Genomic DNA, 18,333 nt, shown 5'->3' with positions numbered 1-18,333 from the left:
TTAGAGTTAATTTAACCTGAGAATACATAATAGGACACTTAATGTCCTGTCATTGCAGGGTTTACCAGGAAAAAGAGGAGTCGATGGAAAAAGTGGACTTGGTGGACTTAAGGTGTAATGCACCATTCAATCTGTTACATTTACATGACCATGTTAGTCATTTAGCATACGCTCTTATCCAGATACCTTAAGGATGTTGAATAATTCACATTGTTTAACCAGTTTATATGGATTTGAGTTACCATGATGCAATTTTAATACAATTTGTGTTTGATCCCAGGGAGAGTATGGGGAGAGGGGAAAGACTGGGACTGGCGGTGTCAAAGGAGACGTGGTATGTTTTGCTCTGCAACTTTTAAATAAATAACAATTCTACTTTTTTCTCATCGTTTTAGCCTCCACATCTACTCTCCTTCTCCTTCCTATATGTTGTTCTCAGGGATTGCAAGGTCCAAGGGGGAAGAAAGGAGAGTCTGGAGCAGGAGGCAAAATGGTGGGATATTTCATTTTGATTTAATACAGAGTTTACTAGCTGCTGTTTGATTAAAGTTTTAATATGTTTTGTGGATGTTTGTACACAGGGGACATTGGGAAAGAGGGGGTTCACCGGGTCTCCAGGAGGTAAAGGCAGACCTGGGCCTGCTGGTGCCACTGGAGAGAAAGGTGTTAAAGGAATAGAAGGGCCAAAGGTGAGAGGTTGTGTCATGCAGTACACAATCCCTCTTGAAATATCACACTCTTCATATAAAGTGGTTTTGTCTGACCTGATTTTCTCATTTATCTTTGATGAAGGGATTGCATGGCAGCCCAGGAAAGAGGGGAGGCAGGGGAGTTAGAGGCGAACCAGTGAGTTTAATCAGTTCCTTCTTTTAATGCTTGCTCTACACTCTACCAAACCCTTTTGCCACAATCAGGGTTGGGTAGGTTACTTTCTAAATGTAATCCATTAAAGTTACTAGTTACCTGTAAAATTGTAATCAGTAATGAAGTTTGAATGACCCAAACTCAGTAATGCAGTCTGATTACTTTCAGTTACTTTTGGATTACTTTCCCCTTTAAGGAATTAGAAGAAGACAAAAGGCACCCATCAAACACATTTGGTGTGCCATCATAGTAGTCTGACTTATTTTCAGACTTGCTCAGGTGGAACAAACTTAAACTTGCCCCTTTTTCAATGCTGAATTGAATGTCCTTGAGAAAACAGAAAGGTGTCATAATGTATTTTTTTACAAACATCCTTTTTGAATTTAACATGTAATCCAAGAAGTTATCATCTAGTTTTTTTAAAGTATCTTTAATCTGATTACATTATTTTATCTGGTAACGTAAATGATTACAGCTACAGTTTTTTGCAATCAGATTACATGTAACTGATTACATGTAATCTGTTACTCCCCAACACTGCCCACAATGATTTCCCCCACAATGTACTGAAGCGAAGAGTCAATAGTTCAATTTGAACTTTTCTTCTGTGCCACATTTTCCTCCTCTTGCTTATAGGGAGAAGAAGGCCCTTTGGGACCGGATGGACCAGTTGGAAGATCTGGAAAGCCAGCAAGTATCCCTATAGTGCATACTGACTCTGCCACCCATTCGCATCTGCATGATCATATCACAGAAAATACAACATAATGTGTTATGATGATGTTGATCCTATTGATGTGTTTGTTACATTGTCTTTTCTATCTCTTGTTTTGGTTGTTATCTCAGGGACTTGCTGGTTTGGATGGATTGCTGGGGGTTGAAGGAAATGAAGGAGATAATGTAAGCATTGTCTGGTTCCCAAGCATAACCTTAATATATATATTTGTCAATCAGTAGCCCCAGGACATATTGTCTAATAGATCTTCCTTTGATTCTATTTGTCTCCAGGGTGATATTGGTTACAGAGGAACCCCTGGGAGGCCTGGTCTACCAGGGAAGATGGTGAGTGAAATACAGACTTAAGCATAGTGTTTTTAAGGCTGTATAAGTACACAGTATGTTGGAACTTGATGCATCCCTACTCTAATGATTAATGTCACAGGGTCAAAGTGGACAACCTGGATTGAGTGGTGGTCAAGGAGCACCAGGGTCAAAGGTACGACCTGTGTTTGACTAATTGAGATATCCAACAGTGCATGTACATAGAAATACAACAAGAGCTATTTGGCCAAACATCTTTATTTTGCCATGGTTTACATTCAGAACCTTCCACCAATGTTTTGTCAAGGGTAATCTTGGATCAAAAGGAAAACGAGGACCTGCAGGGCCAATGGGGCCAAGGGTAAACCAATACATGTGAAACCTTTACGTTCATGGTTATAAATCCCTGTCTATATTCTCGAACGTTTTTTCTTATGCTTGATAACTAAGCACTCTGATATTGCTATTTTGCATAGGGTATTCCAGGGTTTGGAGGAGCAAAGGGGAAGTTTGGCCAGCATGGATCAAAGGTGCTGTATATGTCTCAACACTCAATATCACCTACAGTATGTTATAGAGTAAAACAACAGTATTAGTTTTCTGTGGTCACATCATCGCTCCTTTATATATTTTATCTCTCAGGGTCAGGTTGGCGGCAGAGGCCTGCAGGGACATATTGGACCGCGTGGAATCAAAGTAGGTCATTTGGAATATATTTGGAAATCAATGAACCACACCTCATATTTAGAGAGCAGATGACTCTTCAGTCTGTTTTCTTTTAGGGGAATCCAGGACTGCCGGGGAATAAAGGGCGGCTAGGTCCAAAAGGCATACAGGTTAGCTGGTGGTATCTCTTTTCCATATTCATTGTTTTAAAGGAATCATATCCTGATACACGTTGCACAACAGTATCAGCACAAATGTATTATCAGTTTATGTCAATGTATTGGTAATTTATAGGGAGACATTGGTCCTCGTGGTCCACCTGGGAAAAATGGCTTCCCTGGTCTACCTGTACGTATTTTGTCCATATTTCACAAACCTTCTTAGAGTCTATTCCAGTATAAGTTTGCTAAAATTATGACATTTTGAAGTCTTGTTTGGTAAATTGTGTTTGTTTTATTTTACAGGGTCTCTTTGGAAATAGGGTAAGTAACCATTTAGCATTCTAATGTCTATTGTTGGGTATATTTACATGGTTTCCTTCTAAATCCACCATGCTCTTCGCAGGGAATGAAGGGGATACAAGGAATGCCTGGAGTTAAGGGACTGAAAGGTGCGCGTGGACAACCAGTACGTAGAATTATTGTGTCTTATGATCCAAATTAGTAACAGTAACTTAATCATCCAGAATGCAGAGTACAGTACATAATGGATCCCATGTAAATGCAAGCCCCCATTTATGTCACAGGGAAAACCAGGTCCTCCTGGCCGTCCAAGAAACAGGCGACCTGGAGCCCTTGGTAAAAGAAGAGGATCCAAAAAAGTTGGTACCTCATTTATTGTAATCTATACCTCTTTATTATACTGTAAAATGGAGGAATCATACACCACAGTCCACACTAAATGTTTCCTCAAAACAATTGTATAACCTGCACTCCTGCACATAACTTGTTCTGGGATTCATCCGATGGCATTGAGGAGTTTATTACATCAGTCACCGGCTTCATTAATAAGTGCATCGACGACGTCATCCTCACAGTGATAGTATGTACATATCCCAACCATGGGATTACAGGCAACATCCGTTCTGAGCTAAAAGGCTAGAACTGCCGCTTTCAAGGAGCAGGACACTAATCTGGATGCTTACAAAAAAATCCTGCTACGCCCTCCGACGAACCATCAAACAGGCAAAGCGTCAATACAGGACTAAGATCGACTGTGTGATCACACTCTCCATAGCCAATATGAGTAGAAACTTTAAACAGGTTAACATTCACAAGGCCGCAGGGCCAGACAGATTACCAGTACGCGTACTCAGAGCATGCACTGACCAGCTGGCACGTGTCTTCACTGACATTTTCAACCTCTCCCTAACCCAGTTTGTACAACACATCCGCCACGCTGACCATCAACACGTGTGCGTGCCTGCTTAGTCCCCTCCTGTACTCCCTGTTCATCAACGACTGCGTGGCCATGCACAACTCCAACACCATCATTACGTTTGCCGACGACACGATGGTGGTAGGCATGATCACCGACGAACATCAACCTTTCCCTCAACGTCAGCAAGACAAAGGAGCTGATCGTGGACTACAGGAAATGGAGGGCAGAGCATGTCCCCATTCACATCGATGGGGCTTTAGTGGTCGAGAGAGCTTCAAGTTCCTCGGTGTCCACATCACTAAGAACCTATCATGGTCCACACACACCAACACAAAGGCTTAAAATATTTGGCATTGGCCCTCAGATCCTGAAAACGTTCAGCAGCTGCACCACTGAGAGCATCTTGTCTGGCTGCATCACCGCTTGGTTAGGCAACTGCTTGGCATCCGACCACAAGGCGCTACAGAGGGTAGTGCGTACAGCCCAGTACATCACTGGGGCTGACCTCCCGGCCTCCAGGACCTCTATACCAGGCGGTGTCAGAGGAAGGCGCAAAAAATTGTCCAAGACTCCAGCCACTCAAGTCATAGACTGTTTTCTATGCAACTGCACGGCACCAATTCACCAAGTCTGGACCCTGAATAGCTTCTACCCCGAAACCCTAAGACTGCTAAATAGTTAATGAAATAGTTAACCAAATAGCTGCCTGGTCTATCTGTATTTACCCTTTTTGCACTAACTTTTTTGTTTCATCACATACGCTGCTGCTACTGTTTATCATCTGTCACTTTATTCCTAGTTATATCTACATATCTACCTCAATTACTTTGTACCCCTGCACATCGACTCGGTACTGGTACCCTGTGTATGTAGCCAAGTTATCTTCACTCATTGTGTATTTATTATTACTTGTATTATTATGTATTTTACTTTTCTATTATTTCTCTTTTTTCTCTCTCTACATTGTTGGGAAGGGCCCATAAGTAATAATTTCACTGTTAGTCTACACCTGTTGTTTACGAAGCATGTGACAAATAAAATGTGATTTGATTTGATGATGTATCAGTCTTTATTTATTAGTAAAACCTCCTAATGTGAGTCGGTTTTTGGATGGCCCTGTTTTCCCAGCAAACTCGGGCCATGACCAGGAGAACGCTTACCTTACTGCCTGACCAGAACCCAAGCAGCTCCATCAGCTGGCCTCAGGGCACCAAAGACAGCCCTGCAACCACCTGCCATGAGCTGGGGCTGATTCGCCCACACCTGCAGGATGGTGAGTAGAGCTCAGCAGGTAGCAGTTAGACTGAACACTGAGCTGATGTAGGCAACAGATCTAGTGAAGCCAACCTCCTCTCATCCTTTTTACAGCTAGAGTCATTTGTCCAGTAATGTGTTTTGTAAAACTAACAAAGTCAGATGTTTCCAGGACACTTCTACATGGACCCTAACCAGGGCTGCCCATTTGATGCCGTGCAAGTCTTCTGTAACTTCACCGCAGGAGGGATGACCTGTATACCTCCTGTCCAGTCACAGGTAAGTAGCTGGTCCTGACATCAGTCAGGATACTGGGGCAAGTGGTTGCACAGAATATCTGAGTATGAATGATGTATCTACAACTTTGCCTCTCTCCTGAGCAGAAGGAAGGAAGGCTTTCTAGTGAGCATCAATTATGGGTCACATCATTTCTCACTTACACGTATTGTTTTCATTTTGAAAAGGCATGTTGTGGTTTATCTTTCTATAGATAATAGGAAAATGGGAACCCGAAAAAAACATGTCAAAAAAGTATATCCAGTGGTTTAGCCAGCTTGATGGTGGCTATAAGGTAAGACAAATGCATGTTACATTTAGAATTCATCTACAACTGCATTACTGTAACTGCTCCAAATAATTTCTCTCTCCCCTACTGTAGTCTGAGTATGCTGGTCTTGATGTGGTCCAGCTCCGATTTCTACGGTTACACAGCCATTCTGCCTCTCAGCACCTGTCCATCGCCTGCCCGTTTAACCACAATAGTAGAGAAATCAGGAAAAATGCAACAAACAGGGTTCTTCACTTTCTGGGAGACTCTGGTGGGGAGATTGGTTCAAGCTATATGACAGTATCGAGGAATGGTTGTGAAGTAAGACCCAAAGAACAATGTAACCCTTTATACACACCTAGTACATTTGTTGTTTTATGTCAGCTACAGTACAACTCATTCTACACAACCATTGTAATTCACAGCCTGGCCACTTGATGTCAGTCAAGACCAATATAAGGGCCTACAGGGCTACTGTGCAATGTGAGAACAATGTTGTGTCCTGTAATGACAGCCAGGTATTTTCAGCTTGTTTTCCCATGTTTGTCACTCAGGTGGAGGTGGAGGTACGAGTGAGGGGAAGCACAGAGATCCACAGAGGGGACATGGAGCTGCTGCCCCTCAGGGATGTTAGTATGGAGGGAAGGGGAGACCACTGGGACACAGAACTCAGAGCTGTCCTGGGACCTTTGTGCTTTTTGTAGTCTCAGTTTATCCATAGAGAAGCAGCTGTTTCTCCCAGAAGCAGCAAGCTCTGACCAGTGTATGGGTCAAGAACATTTGGTTGGAATTCCTCTTCAGGACAAAAGAAAGAGATATCATCATGTTGTGTGATCGCTGTAGCATTTGTGTAATTGTGATAAAAAACTAGAGCTATATAATAAAATATGTATTTTAGAGTTATTTGTTAATCTTGTTATCATATGTGTCTTTTATAAAGAAAAATATAAAGCTGTTGTGTTGTTTGTATCTCCCGCATTTCAATTTTTTTGAATGATTTATTTTTCTTAGTGATGTACTGTGTGTATATATGCTTCATATTAGATAAATGTGGATGTTTTGTTTAATTGTTAAGCTTTGTAAGTATGTCTTTGCTATTATCTGATGTCTTGTTTTTTATGCCTGTCGACTAATACCTGAAGTCTTGATGAACACCAATATCTGGATGGTCTAAACTTCAAATTGTTATAAATTGAAACATTTGAAATGTCACTTCAGTTTACTTTACAATAACTTTAGCACACATTTTATGGTTTATACCTCAAATGCAGTAAACAGTAGTACACCCTGTTGTCACAAATGGAATTAACCGAAATATGTGCAATAAATTATATAAATGGTTTTCGTAAGATGATGGAAAACTGTTGTAGTAGGCTGCTGTATTTATTACAGAACATCATTTGCAGGACATTAAACCCATGCTGGATAAAACTGTTCCTAACTGTTGTTCATACAGAGCATGTGCAGTAGGTTACACATTCATACATTGAGGACTTATCATGTGTAGGAATATGTTTTCTCTTGTGGTGGCACTTCCCCATTACTCATCCTCTCCTACTACCATGCCTTTAGATCAGGGGAACTCAACTACTATTTCAGAAGGTCCGGTCACACACATTTCCTAGGCTGCCATTTTTAAACTCATTTCCTGCAATTCTACACATTACGCCATGTCTCGTGTGTTCATATGATACCTGACAAAATCAATGTGGTCTCCCTGGGGGTCAAGGACCCCATGGGCACAATCTGGCCATGACAACTACAAGGTTTAAATAGCTGATTAGCATAATCTAACTAACATGGGCTAGTAGTTGATCAACTGGACATTTCTGACAGGTTATATACTGTAGTTTACAAAGACTGTTGTGTAACATTCTGTTATCAATGTTCTCTCTCACCATTCTCCATGGTCAACATAACTTTGGTGATATTTTGCCTAAAGCTATGGAGGACAGTATCAGTTTGTCTTCTGACTGAGGTTTCTTACATGCTTGGCACGGAAAATAAAATGTAATTTCCCGAATAGCTCGAAAACCATGTAGACAGATTTAATTCACCACGCTATAGCACATGATTACCATTATACCAGCGTGGTCTCACAGATTAAACGTAATATAGTAAACGTAAATCCAGGAATGTGACATTAGTATTATATGTTACATTTGGTATGGTTACATAAGACAGAAGCTTACTTAATAAGGCAAAAATTATATATAACGCATATGCCTAGCATCCCAAAGGTTGCATGTTCGAATCTCGTCATGGACAACTTTAGCATTTTAGTATGCTGGGGATGACAGTGTCCTGCGCTGCCGCAGCGCTTTACCTAAGATGCCGACCATTTCAGACCTGGATGGGATGGGTGGAGAGGGCAGCAATGGAGAGAACCCTTGCAATGGAGAGATCCACACTAATGGTGCCAGAATTAAGCTTGATTAACATGTGTCAGAGCTAAATGCAACAGAGGTGGTTGAACAGTTGGAAAGTGTTTATGCTTATGAGTAAGAATGATCTATGTGGGGTGACATTATCAGGATATAGATGGTGCAATTCTTAGGTCATGGGTTGAGCTCTCAAATGTCATTGTTTTATTTCCATATAGTCAATGGTCAAACCTGTTTAAATTCTGAGTGAAGATAACCTGGATTAACCCCAAGTACAGTCATTCAGTCATGGGTGTGTTTGAATGGTTGTACAGTGGCACTTGCTTAAACCCCAGCAGCTGTTTCTCATTAGTCATGTCTTTATAGTGGTTACATTTGTTTCTCAAGAACAGTCTTCAATGACTCTCAAATGACTAAGCGCCTCATGGAACTTCCCTGACCTGTCCTGTTGCCCAGTTCATTACAAAGTTTTTAAATTTCTTATAAAATTATTTTTCAACAGCATTCAAAGGTCAGTTGTTATCTGTAGAACTATATCCAGTCTAAAGGCTACATGGTAGCGTAACGCAACGTCTAGCATCCCAAAGGTTGCATGTTCGAATCTCATCACGGACATCTTTAGCATTTTAGCTAATTAGCTACTTTGCAACTACTTAGCATGTTGGCTAACCCTTCCCCTAACCTAGCTAACATTAGCCACAACAAATTGGAATTTGTAACATATACGTTTTAAAATTCGTAGCATATTGTACTAATTGCAATTCATAACCTATCATACAAATTTGTAATTCATATATCATATGAAATGGATGACGGACATCCACAAATTAATACACACCATACGAAATTTAACATATCATACTAAATGGAGTGGCTCGGATTTACTTACAGAATAATGTGAAATGCTCTGAGACTAGGTTGCAGCCAGCATCCTGGTCGAGAGAGGGAAACTAATAGGCCTAGTGACTATAGATGATTGATTTGGGGCCGACCCTCTCGTCATTTAGAGGCGGGGTGGTGGCGTAGAAAAGGAAGAGAGACATCATCGCATCACGTTTTTTCAACATTGAAGAGGTGGGAATGTGATGAAAATTGAAAGTAACAGATTAACACGGGGATTCTTACCATACATTTTCAAGACACGGCTCAGTGACGGGTGAGTAGCATCAATATAGCTTGCTAGCCAATTCCTTATCTCGCTAACCAAAACAACCTTCAAACGCCGAACTTGACAGACAAGCTCTGCTAGTTAGCTCGCGCTTGACTGACGTTTTCTCGAGCGATGGGACCACAGAATTTGAACTCCCATAAGAACAAATATTTTTGTGACTTGATTAGCTCGATTGTAGCAAGTTTGTGACGTATGTCCAGGGCACTAGCTACATAGCATAGCTTGTTGTTGAATACCTGGCACACTGATCACTGGCGCAAGCTAGTAACTTATCCATGATGGTTCGAACATTATTATATTATTGGCTCTGGACAAATCTCTGACTGCTGCCAGTTAGCAAGGCATGCTCAGCAAATCACAAACGTCCACTGACCCTCAACTAACTTTTTGACAGACCATGTCTTTCAGTTCCAGTGAGGTCAGTTAGCAATCAAGCAAGTAAGCAAAGAGATCATGGCTTGTCTTCCACTGTTTTTAAGCCCATTGATAGGTATACATAAATTCAAAATACATTCAATGGCCACTGATGTTTTCACAGTTTGGCATTATCATGTTTCATAAGACTAGGAAGTTGAATTGTGTTAACTATTGTGTGGATCTCCATCTAGCTTGTGTGTGTGTGCGCATCCAACAGGTTGTTCTCTTACAGGATGGAGAGTGGGGATGACAGTGTCCTGCGCTCCCGCAGCGCTTTACCTAAGATGCCCACCATTTCAGACCTGGATGGTATGGGTGGAGAGGGCAGCAATGGAGAGATCCACAGTAATGGTGTGAGAATTAAGCTTGATTAACATGTGTCAGAGCTAAATGCAACACAGGTGGTTGGAAAGTGTTTATGCTTATGAGTAAGAATGATCTATGTGGGGTGACATTATCAGGGTATAGATGGTGCAATTCTTAGGTCATGGGTTGAGCTCTCAAATGTCATTGTTTTATTTCCATATAGTCAATGGTCAAACCTGTTTAAATTCTGAGTGAAGATAACCTGGATTAACCCCAAGTACAGTCATTCAGTCATGGGTGTGTTTGAATGGTTGTACAGTGGCACTTGCTTAAACCCCAGCAGCTGTTTCTCATTAGTCATGTCTTTATAATGGTTACATTTGTTTCTCAAGAACAGTCTTCAATGACTCTCAAATGACTAAGTGCCTCATGGAACTTCCCTGACCTGTCCTGTTACCCAGTTCATTACAAAGTTTTTACATTTCTTAAATATTTTTCAACAGCATTCAAAGGTCGGTTGTTATCTGGATAGCTATATCCGGTCTAAAGGCTACATTGTGCGTACTACTCATTTGGCCCTGTTTGAAGACGAAGATGGATTTAACCACGCCCCAGCTAGCTCTGTTCCTTGTCCTTAAGGTTCCCTGAGACTGTGATTATTATTTCCCATGGGGAATAATGGCCAATTGTCCACCCGCTATATTGATTCAGGCATTTATGTAAATATTTAACATGGTATTGTTTACTCATAGTAGGCCTATATTAATCCTCCTCCTAGGTAACCTGGCAACTGTATTGGTCCTGAAATCATTTGGGATTCATATTCCTCACTGGCACTGGTAGACTTTGGAACTGAATGAATAGGAATGTCTGACCCACGATTTATTGCTTTGCGTAAATTACATTTTCTCCATGTATTTCAGGAAAAATGGAAGTGGAGCGACTCATCAGCAAGAAACTCCAACTGAAGAGGAAAGCAGAGGTGAGACTTAAAACAGAATGTGTTGTCAGCAGGTCAAATTTGTTCTGAGCCTGTGATTAGATCCTGAGTTCTGATGTCAAATCCTCCAAACAATGTTGTCACCCATCCATTGTTTGAGTCCCAATGATTCAACAAACTCCTCTTAGTTCTATCACTGTTTGTGGATGTGCCTAATCATATAAAACAAAAAGTGTTTTGTGCCTTGCTTCTGCACTGCCAAATCCCTACTGGACTGATTCAATATTTTCCTTAAGCCTAACAAACAGCCTATGTGAGCTGTAACATTATCATTTTAACCTGGCGAGCTGCCTTGACTGTTTGTTTTCAAATCCTGTCATTATTTGTGCATTAGAAAAAGAGCTAACAACTAGCAGTGAGCCAACGTGATGTAAAGGCTATTCTAATCAGCATCTTTCCCACTTTCATGCCTGGAGAATGGAGAGATGCAGCAAGAGGCAGTTCTGCTTTTATGACATCCAAACCCTTGTCTGATTTGAGTCCATAGGTATTGCATACCAGTGAGGAAATGACTGAAATGCATTGTAGGGGTTAACCTTGGCGACTGAGTGCCCAAATGAAAGTTTCACAATGAATTGGGAAGTGCAGACTGAAGAGGGCCACTTGAAACATGTATTTCTGTATGGTGTATTGGCTGAACAATGAAGTGTTATTCACATCTTATCGCATCATAATAGATGGGTGAAATTAACATGTCCTGTCTTTACTGTACAGAACACCCAAACCCAGAGAGCGCCCTTATTTTCACCCAATGTAAGAGGAAGAGAGATTGAGCAAGAGGGTTATTGTTTTCTTAAAGCGGTCTTTTAAGGGCTGTTTGTTTAGTATAAAGGTCAACTAACCTCTACCCTCATCAGCTGTTACTGTGCAAACAGATCAAATAGACAGAACAATCACCACAGTTTCTGGACATGAGGTCATCGTTAAAACATTTTTTTTAAAGGGTCATCATTATCTCCAGCTACAAATGGTTACATTCTGACATAATGTTTGTCAATTTAATATGTCTTTATGATATGGATTAAAATAGAAATTCACCACCATCCTTTTCATTTAACTGAACCATAAGCATTGCTGATTGTGGATGTGTCTCTGGTCTGCAGCACTTGAAGTCTGACCTGATGAGGCAGTTTGACTCTCAGGTGTTGGAGTTCATGGACAGTCTGATAGAGGAATCAGCCAGCCTGGAGCCTGCTCCTGTCCCTGCTGTCTTCTCCCCTCCTCTGTCCGATAAAGAGAGGAGTAAGCTCAGGTATTGAGCACCTCACTGCCCCCTTTTGCCTTCCACCATTCTCCTTTCTGACCTACTCTCTTACTATGTCAGAGGTCAACATCTATTTAACTAATATTTTGTCAACGTTTTTTATTCTATTAGGCATCTCCAAGGGTCATCCCAGGGCCAAGGCAAACAGTTTGTGGTCCGGAGGTCCTTGTTAGAGTAAGTGACGTGTTAATAATAGACTGTGTGACTGCTCTTGACAAAAAGCTCCCTCATCGAACACTATATACATTGTGCTTAAACTGAAATGTTGCTGTATTGTTTATCTGGTCTATGTCTCTTGTTTCACAGTGAGCTGTTTGAAGTGAACCACATCCGGACCATCTACCACATGTTCATTGCCCTGCTGATCCTCTTCATCCTCAGTACCCTGGTGGTTGACTTCATCGATGAAGGCAGGTGAGGTGTAACACTGATTCTTTACTGTTCTCTCTCTTTAAATATAAACTACCACTTGTGTATTGACTCTTCATTCCTCTCTCTTCCCCAGATTGGTGCTTGACTTTGATCTGCTGGTCTATGTATTTGGACAGTTCCCCCTAGTGGTGATTACCTGGATCTGCATGTTCCTTTCAGTGCTGGTGGTGCCCTACAGCCTGTTCCACACCTGGGCCTCTCACTACCATGAGTCCAGCCACGGGACCCTGTGGTCTCTTCTACTGGGCTCTCTCTTCCTGCTCTACCAGGGCCTGGGCCTAGGCTTCCTGCCTACCTTTGTGGTGGTGAAGAACAGCTTTCCCCCTGCATCCTGCTTCATCATCATCCTGGAACAGGTACTCCAAATGCAGGCCCGCCTGAGGCATGACATTTTCTTTGTTTTCTTGATGTTCAGTCTACTGATGGACACGCACTGTGATTGGTTGACAACATGTGCTGTCCCCCTGCAGGTGCGCCTGATGATGAAGGCACACTCCTATATCAGGGAGAATGTCCCCAAAGTTCTGGCTTTGGCAAAAGACAAATCCAGTAAGCAACTACGTTGAATTATTTATATACACTATCTTACATTCTGTTTGTCTGTAGATGTATTCAGTTCCCTCTTTTCTTTTTATTCTCCAGGCTCCTCCCCAGTCTCTCCACTCATCCCACAGCTGAGCCACTATATCTACTTCCTCTTTGCTCCCACCCTTATTTACAGAGATAAATATCCCAGGTAAGCAGAGTGGAATGACATAAGACCTAGTTTAAATTAACATACCTCTTGCATGTTTCTCTCAGCTGCTAGAGAGCTATTTACCTTTCTGTAAACATTCAAACTCTTGTTTCCCTCTGCAGGAATCCCATCATCAGGTGGAGTTATGTGGCCTCTAAGTTATTACAGGTATGATTTGAGAATCTAAATGACTGCCTGAGCATAGTTGAAGACCTTGACCAGGAGATCAGTTCAGTTACGTAGTTTCTCTCTCGTCTTTCAGGTTCTAGGATGTCTCTTCTATGCCTACTATGTGTTTGTGCGCCTCTGCATCCCACAGTTCCGCAGCATCAGCCAGCAACTGTTTGACCTGCGGGCCATGGTCCTGTGTGTGTTCAACTCTATCCTGCCTGGTAACTCCAGTCAACGCATCCTCACTTGCAACTTGGCTCATCGGAATCACAGTATTCCTCCTGCATGTTCACTATATTGTCTTCTGGGTCACTCCGTCTGGATGATTCTGTTAACTACCTACAACAATATTTGAATGAATGGAGGGAAATCATATGTCATCTGTGTCTCTCTAGGAGTTCTGGTTCTCTTCTTGGCCTTTTTTGCCTTCCTGCACTGCTGGCTCAATGCCTTTGCTGAGATGCTGCGGTTTGCTGACAGGATGTTTTACAAGGTACACAGGCAGATGCCTTTCCTCGTCCATATTACTCATTTAGTCAATCACTGACTAAATCTACAGTGCAGTAGTGCCACAGTGTTCACTACACTGCCTCAATCAGCTCTTTGCTGTGTTGTTTTTTTAAATGTATATTGATTTTGCTTCACAGGATTGGTGGAACTCCACATCCTTTGCCAATTACTACCGCACCTGGAACGTGGTGGTACACGACTGGCTGTATTACTATGTCTACTGTGACTTCCTGTGGGTGAGTGTTGTGTTATTGTTGCACTTGGCATTAATGTTAAGTATTGTAAAAACAGAGAGATTATGAAGTATCCCTCCCATTGCTGTGTATCTTAAACAAGCAAGTCAGTTGAGCAGCTTTGATTTAATTTTGTCCACGCCCGTCTTAACCCTCTGGTCTGTCATCTGTTTTCTTCCCCTACTCCACTCCCTGACAGATGTCGAAGAAGAGATTTCGGGCGGCAGGCATGTTATTGGTCTTCACTATGTCTGCAGTAGTGCACGAGTACATCTTGGCGATCTGCTTCGGCTTCTTCTACCCAGTCCTCTTCTGCCTCTTCATGTGCTTCGGAAGTAAGACCTTACCTTCATTACAATACAACAGACACAATATAAACTGAAGGTTTTTCTCCTTTTGTAGCATTTTTCTGACTCTCAATCCTAACTGCTCTCATCTCCTTTACTGTGCTGTTTATCTGTCAGTGATGTTTAACTTCATTCTTCATGACCGGAGAAAAGGCCCAATTTGGAACGTGATCATGTGGACTGCTCTGTTCCTCGGTCAGGGGGTCATCATCTGCCTCTACTCCCAGGAGTGGTATGCACAGCGCTACTGCCCCCTTCAGGAGGTATACACCACTGCACATCTAGGGAAAACATTCATTTTAGGCTGTTCAGATCAAGGAGAGTAAATCTTTTAAACTATTGAGATGCAACCTTAGATCCAACCAAGTCTTTACATGCCATGTTTTGTTTTTAGCCCTCTTTCCTAGAGCTGCTGAAGCCGCGTTCCTGGAGCTGTCACCTCCAGACCAACCCAGCAGTCGACTCTTGAGGGGCTGTAACTGACATCACATTGAACTACTGAACCGACAACACTCGCCAATCTATTGAATGTGTTTAGGAGAGCACAACCTCCTGTTTCTTTCAAGCCTTTTTACCTTTTGTTTTCATTAATTGTTTTTGTGTTACACTAGTAATTCAGACTGATATTGAGAGACTGCGTTATTCATTTGAAAGGGCATGGAGTGAGTGAGGCATATAATGGCCTCTGTCATCACAAAGATGCCTTATTTATCCTTTTAGTTTCATGACAAACCCATTGGAAATCAGGGTAACATAGAGCACATAAATGTGAACAGAATTTTTTTTTTTTATTTATACTTTTATTTTCAGCCTGGATACAATTACCATATGTTTTCATTTGAAATGCACTTTCAATGCCAATATGGTAAATCGTAAAGTTGCAGCTTTTCCCAAAATTTGACCTCTTAGCAAACATGCAGTTATATACATTTAGCAAATAATTTACTTAAAACAATGTTTATTTTTTTTTGTTTTTTTACGTTATTTTTTTTATGAACCCAGACATTTCAAATGTTCAGCCACTGTATTTTGTCGTCTAGTCTCCAAGGTGTTTTAAATCATGTTGATGGAGATCAGGGTTGGGCTCATTTCAGAAGTTTTGGAAATTAACTCCCATTCAACTCATGAGTTGAATTGGCTGCACCTCACAGGATGTAGAGTTGGTGTGACAAAGTAATTCAAGGAAATTTCACTCGTCATACAACATAAGTTTCATTGAATCTCACAGTTCCAGATACCAAATAATAACTTTTCTCTAGAAATAATGTTTCTAACCTTGGTGCTTAGAATAGCCAATTATATTTCTGCCAACCCTTTCATTTGTTTGGCTTCTTTTTGAAGTTCTCAGGGTCAACTGCAGGGTTACACTAATGCATTCTGGGAAATGTATTTTCCTCATTGAACAAAATGTAATCGATTTAATGAAATACAATAACTTTGAATATTCACATACAGGTTTTGTTTCCTTTGATCGTTCACTTTGTTCTGAAAATCAATTGTTTTAACAATTTTATATGCATGTATATAATGACATGTTTCATGTACAAGATGTATATTTGTATAGACTACACCTAATATAGAATAGAGGCATTTGAATTTCTCTGAATTCAATTACATTTCCTTTCAGTCAAGTTTGAATTGCAATTTTTTGTATGCTGTTTACTACAATTTAAATTCAATATTTTAATAGGAATTTGAGGCGTTCTCCATTTCAATTCTGAAGTGAGCCCAACCCTGATAGCGATGTTAGATTATTAAACAAAATGGAGATTAGTTTGCTCTGTGATTACTAGTAAGAAGGTTTTGTCAGATGTGAAGCCTTACACACAAGATTAATGTTAATTAAGAATATGTATTTATTCAAAAGCAATATTGAAAGTGATTCTATACCAATCAGAAATTCCACACCTGATCTTGAGTTGGTGGAAACTGCACTACTGTTGCAGGTGGCTGCTCCAATGTTGCCATTATCAGTTTGGCTGATGCATGTGTTGTTTATTTACTTGATTAGTGCCAATGCCTAAATATACACTAGTGCATTATTTGCTTTTGTCAGAAATTACATAATTACACTAACTGTTGCCATTAATGCTGTAAATTAGGGATTCAATTTCAGCTTCAATCCATGAGTCTGGTAGACTTGTCATTTTGTGATTGTCTCTCTATGGATTGTCTCTCTATGGAACAGTTTGTTTTTGACTCAAACCATGTATGATGATTTTAAACCACGAGATGGCGCTGTAATGTAAAAAATGTTGAATTCCCACTTGTTTCTCATGACAATCTATTTTACTCATAAGTAATTATTTAAGAAGGACCATTAACAAAACATTGTTATATAGAGAAATGTGTGTGTTTGTGTGTATATATATATATATCCTATCAAGTGATTTTGTTGCAAGACTACTTCAGCCTGTATTGAAATTGGGAGACTGTTTACTATTTGTGATCGTATTTCAGTGGTTATTTCGAGACCACTTTTGAGATTATGATGCTCTTTTGATCATTTAGAAAATGAGTGATACTTTTGTTCAGATATTTCTATTTTTGAACAGAGATTGACATTCCTCTATTTTTCTTGATAAATGTATGGAGTTATAGTGTTTAAAACATTTATTTGGTATTATACGAGATATGTTGGATAATATTTACCTTTACAGTGCATTAGGTATATGTCAGATAGAAAATAAACTATAAATCTATATATATTTTTGGTCTTTTAACCAAACCCTGGGTTAGAATTGTGACTGCAGCATTTTTTACTTTAAAAAGAACAGTTAGGGTTTTTGATGTACTTTCCATATATAATATTGTACATTTCACAATGTCAAGACAATACAAATTTGAATGGATTTTGCTAAATGCTTTTTGTCATAAAGTTTATTGTTAATACTTATTTATCAAATGGCCACCCTTTTGTTTTTACACTGCTGCTACTCACTGTTAATTATCTATGCATAGTCACTTTACCCCTACCTACATATACAAATTGCCTCAACTAACCTGTACCGGTACCCCCTGTATATAGCCTCGCAATTGTTATTTTGTGTTACTTTTATTTTTTTACTTTATTTAGTCAATATTTTCTTTACTTTATTTTCTTAAAACTGCATTGTTGGTTAAGGGCTTGTAAGTAAGCATTTCACGGTAAGGTATACACCAGTTCTATTCGACGCATGTGACAAATACAATTTGATTTGATTTAATATAAAATGTAGTCAGTTCAAATCACAGTTGTGGGATCCTATCCATGAAATCACACCAGTATGTACAGTAGGAATAGGGGGGAGGACATACAGAGGCATGAAACATTAGCTGTCACGTCAGTGTTATGGATCCGAACTGTCACTGCCAAAAGAAAACAGCCATAGTTGTCTTTTTAAGTGTTTTGTGGTAGAAATTAATTTCACACAAATAACATTTGTTCAATGTTATGACAGTATTTCAAGAGTGTATATTGTAACGTTGAACAATAGACATTTCGTTTTTCCAGAGGTCTTACCTCATAAATAAAAGTTGTGAACAATGCAATCATGATAGTAGTTGGTCTAGCGAATCTCGACAGAGGGTCTATGGTTGGTCCTCGAGCTGTCCGCCTAGTGGCTCGGAG

General features: G+C 40.3%; 2 protein-coding genes across 9 annotated transcripts in view; both read left to right on the top strand.

Moving 5' to 3' along the window:
* si:dkey-21p1.3 (uncharacterized) overlaps positions 1–7,183 on the top strand; it is a 28,697-nt gene extending 21,514 nt beyond the window's left edge. For 5 of the 7 annotated variants that reach the window (XM_082956866.1, XM_014216673.3, XM_082956869.1 and 2 more), the window contains 22 exons: positions 59–112; positions 281–334; positions 440–493; positions 582–689; positions 793–846; positions 1,501–1,554; positions 1,711–1,764; positions 1,873–1,926; positions 2,027–2,080; positions 2,213–2,266; positions 2,382–2,435; positions 2,548–2,601; positions 2,688–2,741; positions 2,866–2,919; positions 3,036–3,053; positions 3,136–3,198; positions 3,317–3,391; positions 5,080–5,224; positions 5,378–5,484; positions 5,696–5,776; positions 5,864–6,073; positions 6,307–7,183. In XM_082956866.1, coding sequence (XP_082812992.1) covers positions 59–112; positions 281–334; positions 440–493; positions 582–689; positions 793–846; positions 1,501–1,554; positions 1,711–1,764; positions 1,873–1,926; positions 2,027–2,080; positions 2,213–2,266; positions 2,382–2,435; positions 2,548–2,601; positions 2,688–2,741; positions 2,866–2,919; positions 3,036–3,053; positions 3,136–3,198; positions 3,317–3,391; positions 5,080–5,224; positions 5,378–5,484; positions 5,696–5,776; positions 5,864–6,073; positions 6,307–6,456 — 1,659 coding nt within the window. In that variant the 3' untranslated portion in view covers positions 6,457–7,183. Of the gene's footprint in view, positions 1–58; positions 113–280; positions 335–439; positions 494–581; positions 690–792; positions 847–1,500; positions 1,559–1,710; positions 1,765–1,872; positions 1,927–2,026; positions 2,081–2,212; positions 2,267–2,381; positions 2,436–2,547; positions 2,602–2,687; positions 2,742–2,865; positions 2,920–3,035; positions 3,054–3,135; positions 3,199–3,316; positions 3,392–5,079; positions 5,225–5,377; positions 5,485–5,695; positions 5,777–5,863; positions 6,074–6,306 lie in introns of those variants that run through there. The other 2 variants (XM_082956867.1, XR_001330578.3) reach the window with 2 other exon arrangements.
* A 1,862-nt stretch (positions 7,184–9,045) lies between these two features.
* Positions 9,046–18,260, top strand: soat1 (sterol O-acyltransferase 1). Of its 2 annotated transcripts, none has more exons than XM_045687586.2 (16): positions 9,046–9,292; positions 9,942–10,075; positions 10,954–11,012; positions 12,134–12,282; positions 12,406–12,468; positions 12,601–12,708; positions 12,800–13,082; positions 13,197–13,275; positions 13,369–13,462; positions 13,585–13,630; positions 13,725–13,854; positions 14,029–14,126; positions 14,281–14,379; positions 14,576–14,711; positions 14,841–14,986; positions 15,118–18,260. In XM_045687586.2, the coding sequence occupies exons 1-16, from the start codon at positions 9,222–9,224 to the stop codon at positions 15,190–15,192; spliced, it is 1,770 nt and encodes a 589-aa protein (XP_045543542.1). In that variant the 5' UTR covers positions 9,046–9,221; the 3' UTR covers positions 15,193–18,260. The 2 variants fall into 2 exon arrangements, with proteins under 2 accessions (XP_045543542.1, XP_014072145.1); XM_014216670.3 differs by having other exon boundaries at positions 9,074–9,292; positions 9,957–10,075.
* Positions 18,261–18,333: the final 73 nt, after the last annotated feature.

Source organism: Salmo salar, chromosome 10 (genome assembly GCF_965601325.2).
Source record: "Salmo salar chromosome 10, fSalSal1, whole genome shotgun sequence".
Classification (NCBI taxonomy): Eukaryota; Metazoa; Chordata; class Actinopteri; order Salmoniformes; family Salmonidae; genus Salmo; species Salmo salar.
Note: the sequence above shows the minus strand (reverse complement) of the source record. Positions and strands in the feature narration are given on the sequence as shown.

What these genes read in the sequence shown, in the direction of transcription:
- soat1 (XM_045687586.2), top strand. Translation starts at nt 9,222, where the DNA reads ATGAAAATTGAAAGTAACAGATTAACACGGGGATTCTTACCATACATT. An exon ending in AAGACACGGCTCAGTGACGG is followed by an intron (nt 9,293 to 9,941) that starts GTGAGTAGCATC and finishes CGCATCCAACAG; the next exon opens with GTTGTTCTCTTACAGGATGG. An exon ending in TTTGGCAAAAGACAAATCCA is followed by an intron (nt 13,276 to 13,368) that starts GTAAGCAACTAC and finishes TTTATTCTCCAG; the next exon opens with GCTCCTCCCCAGTCTCTCCA.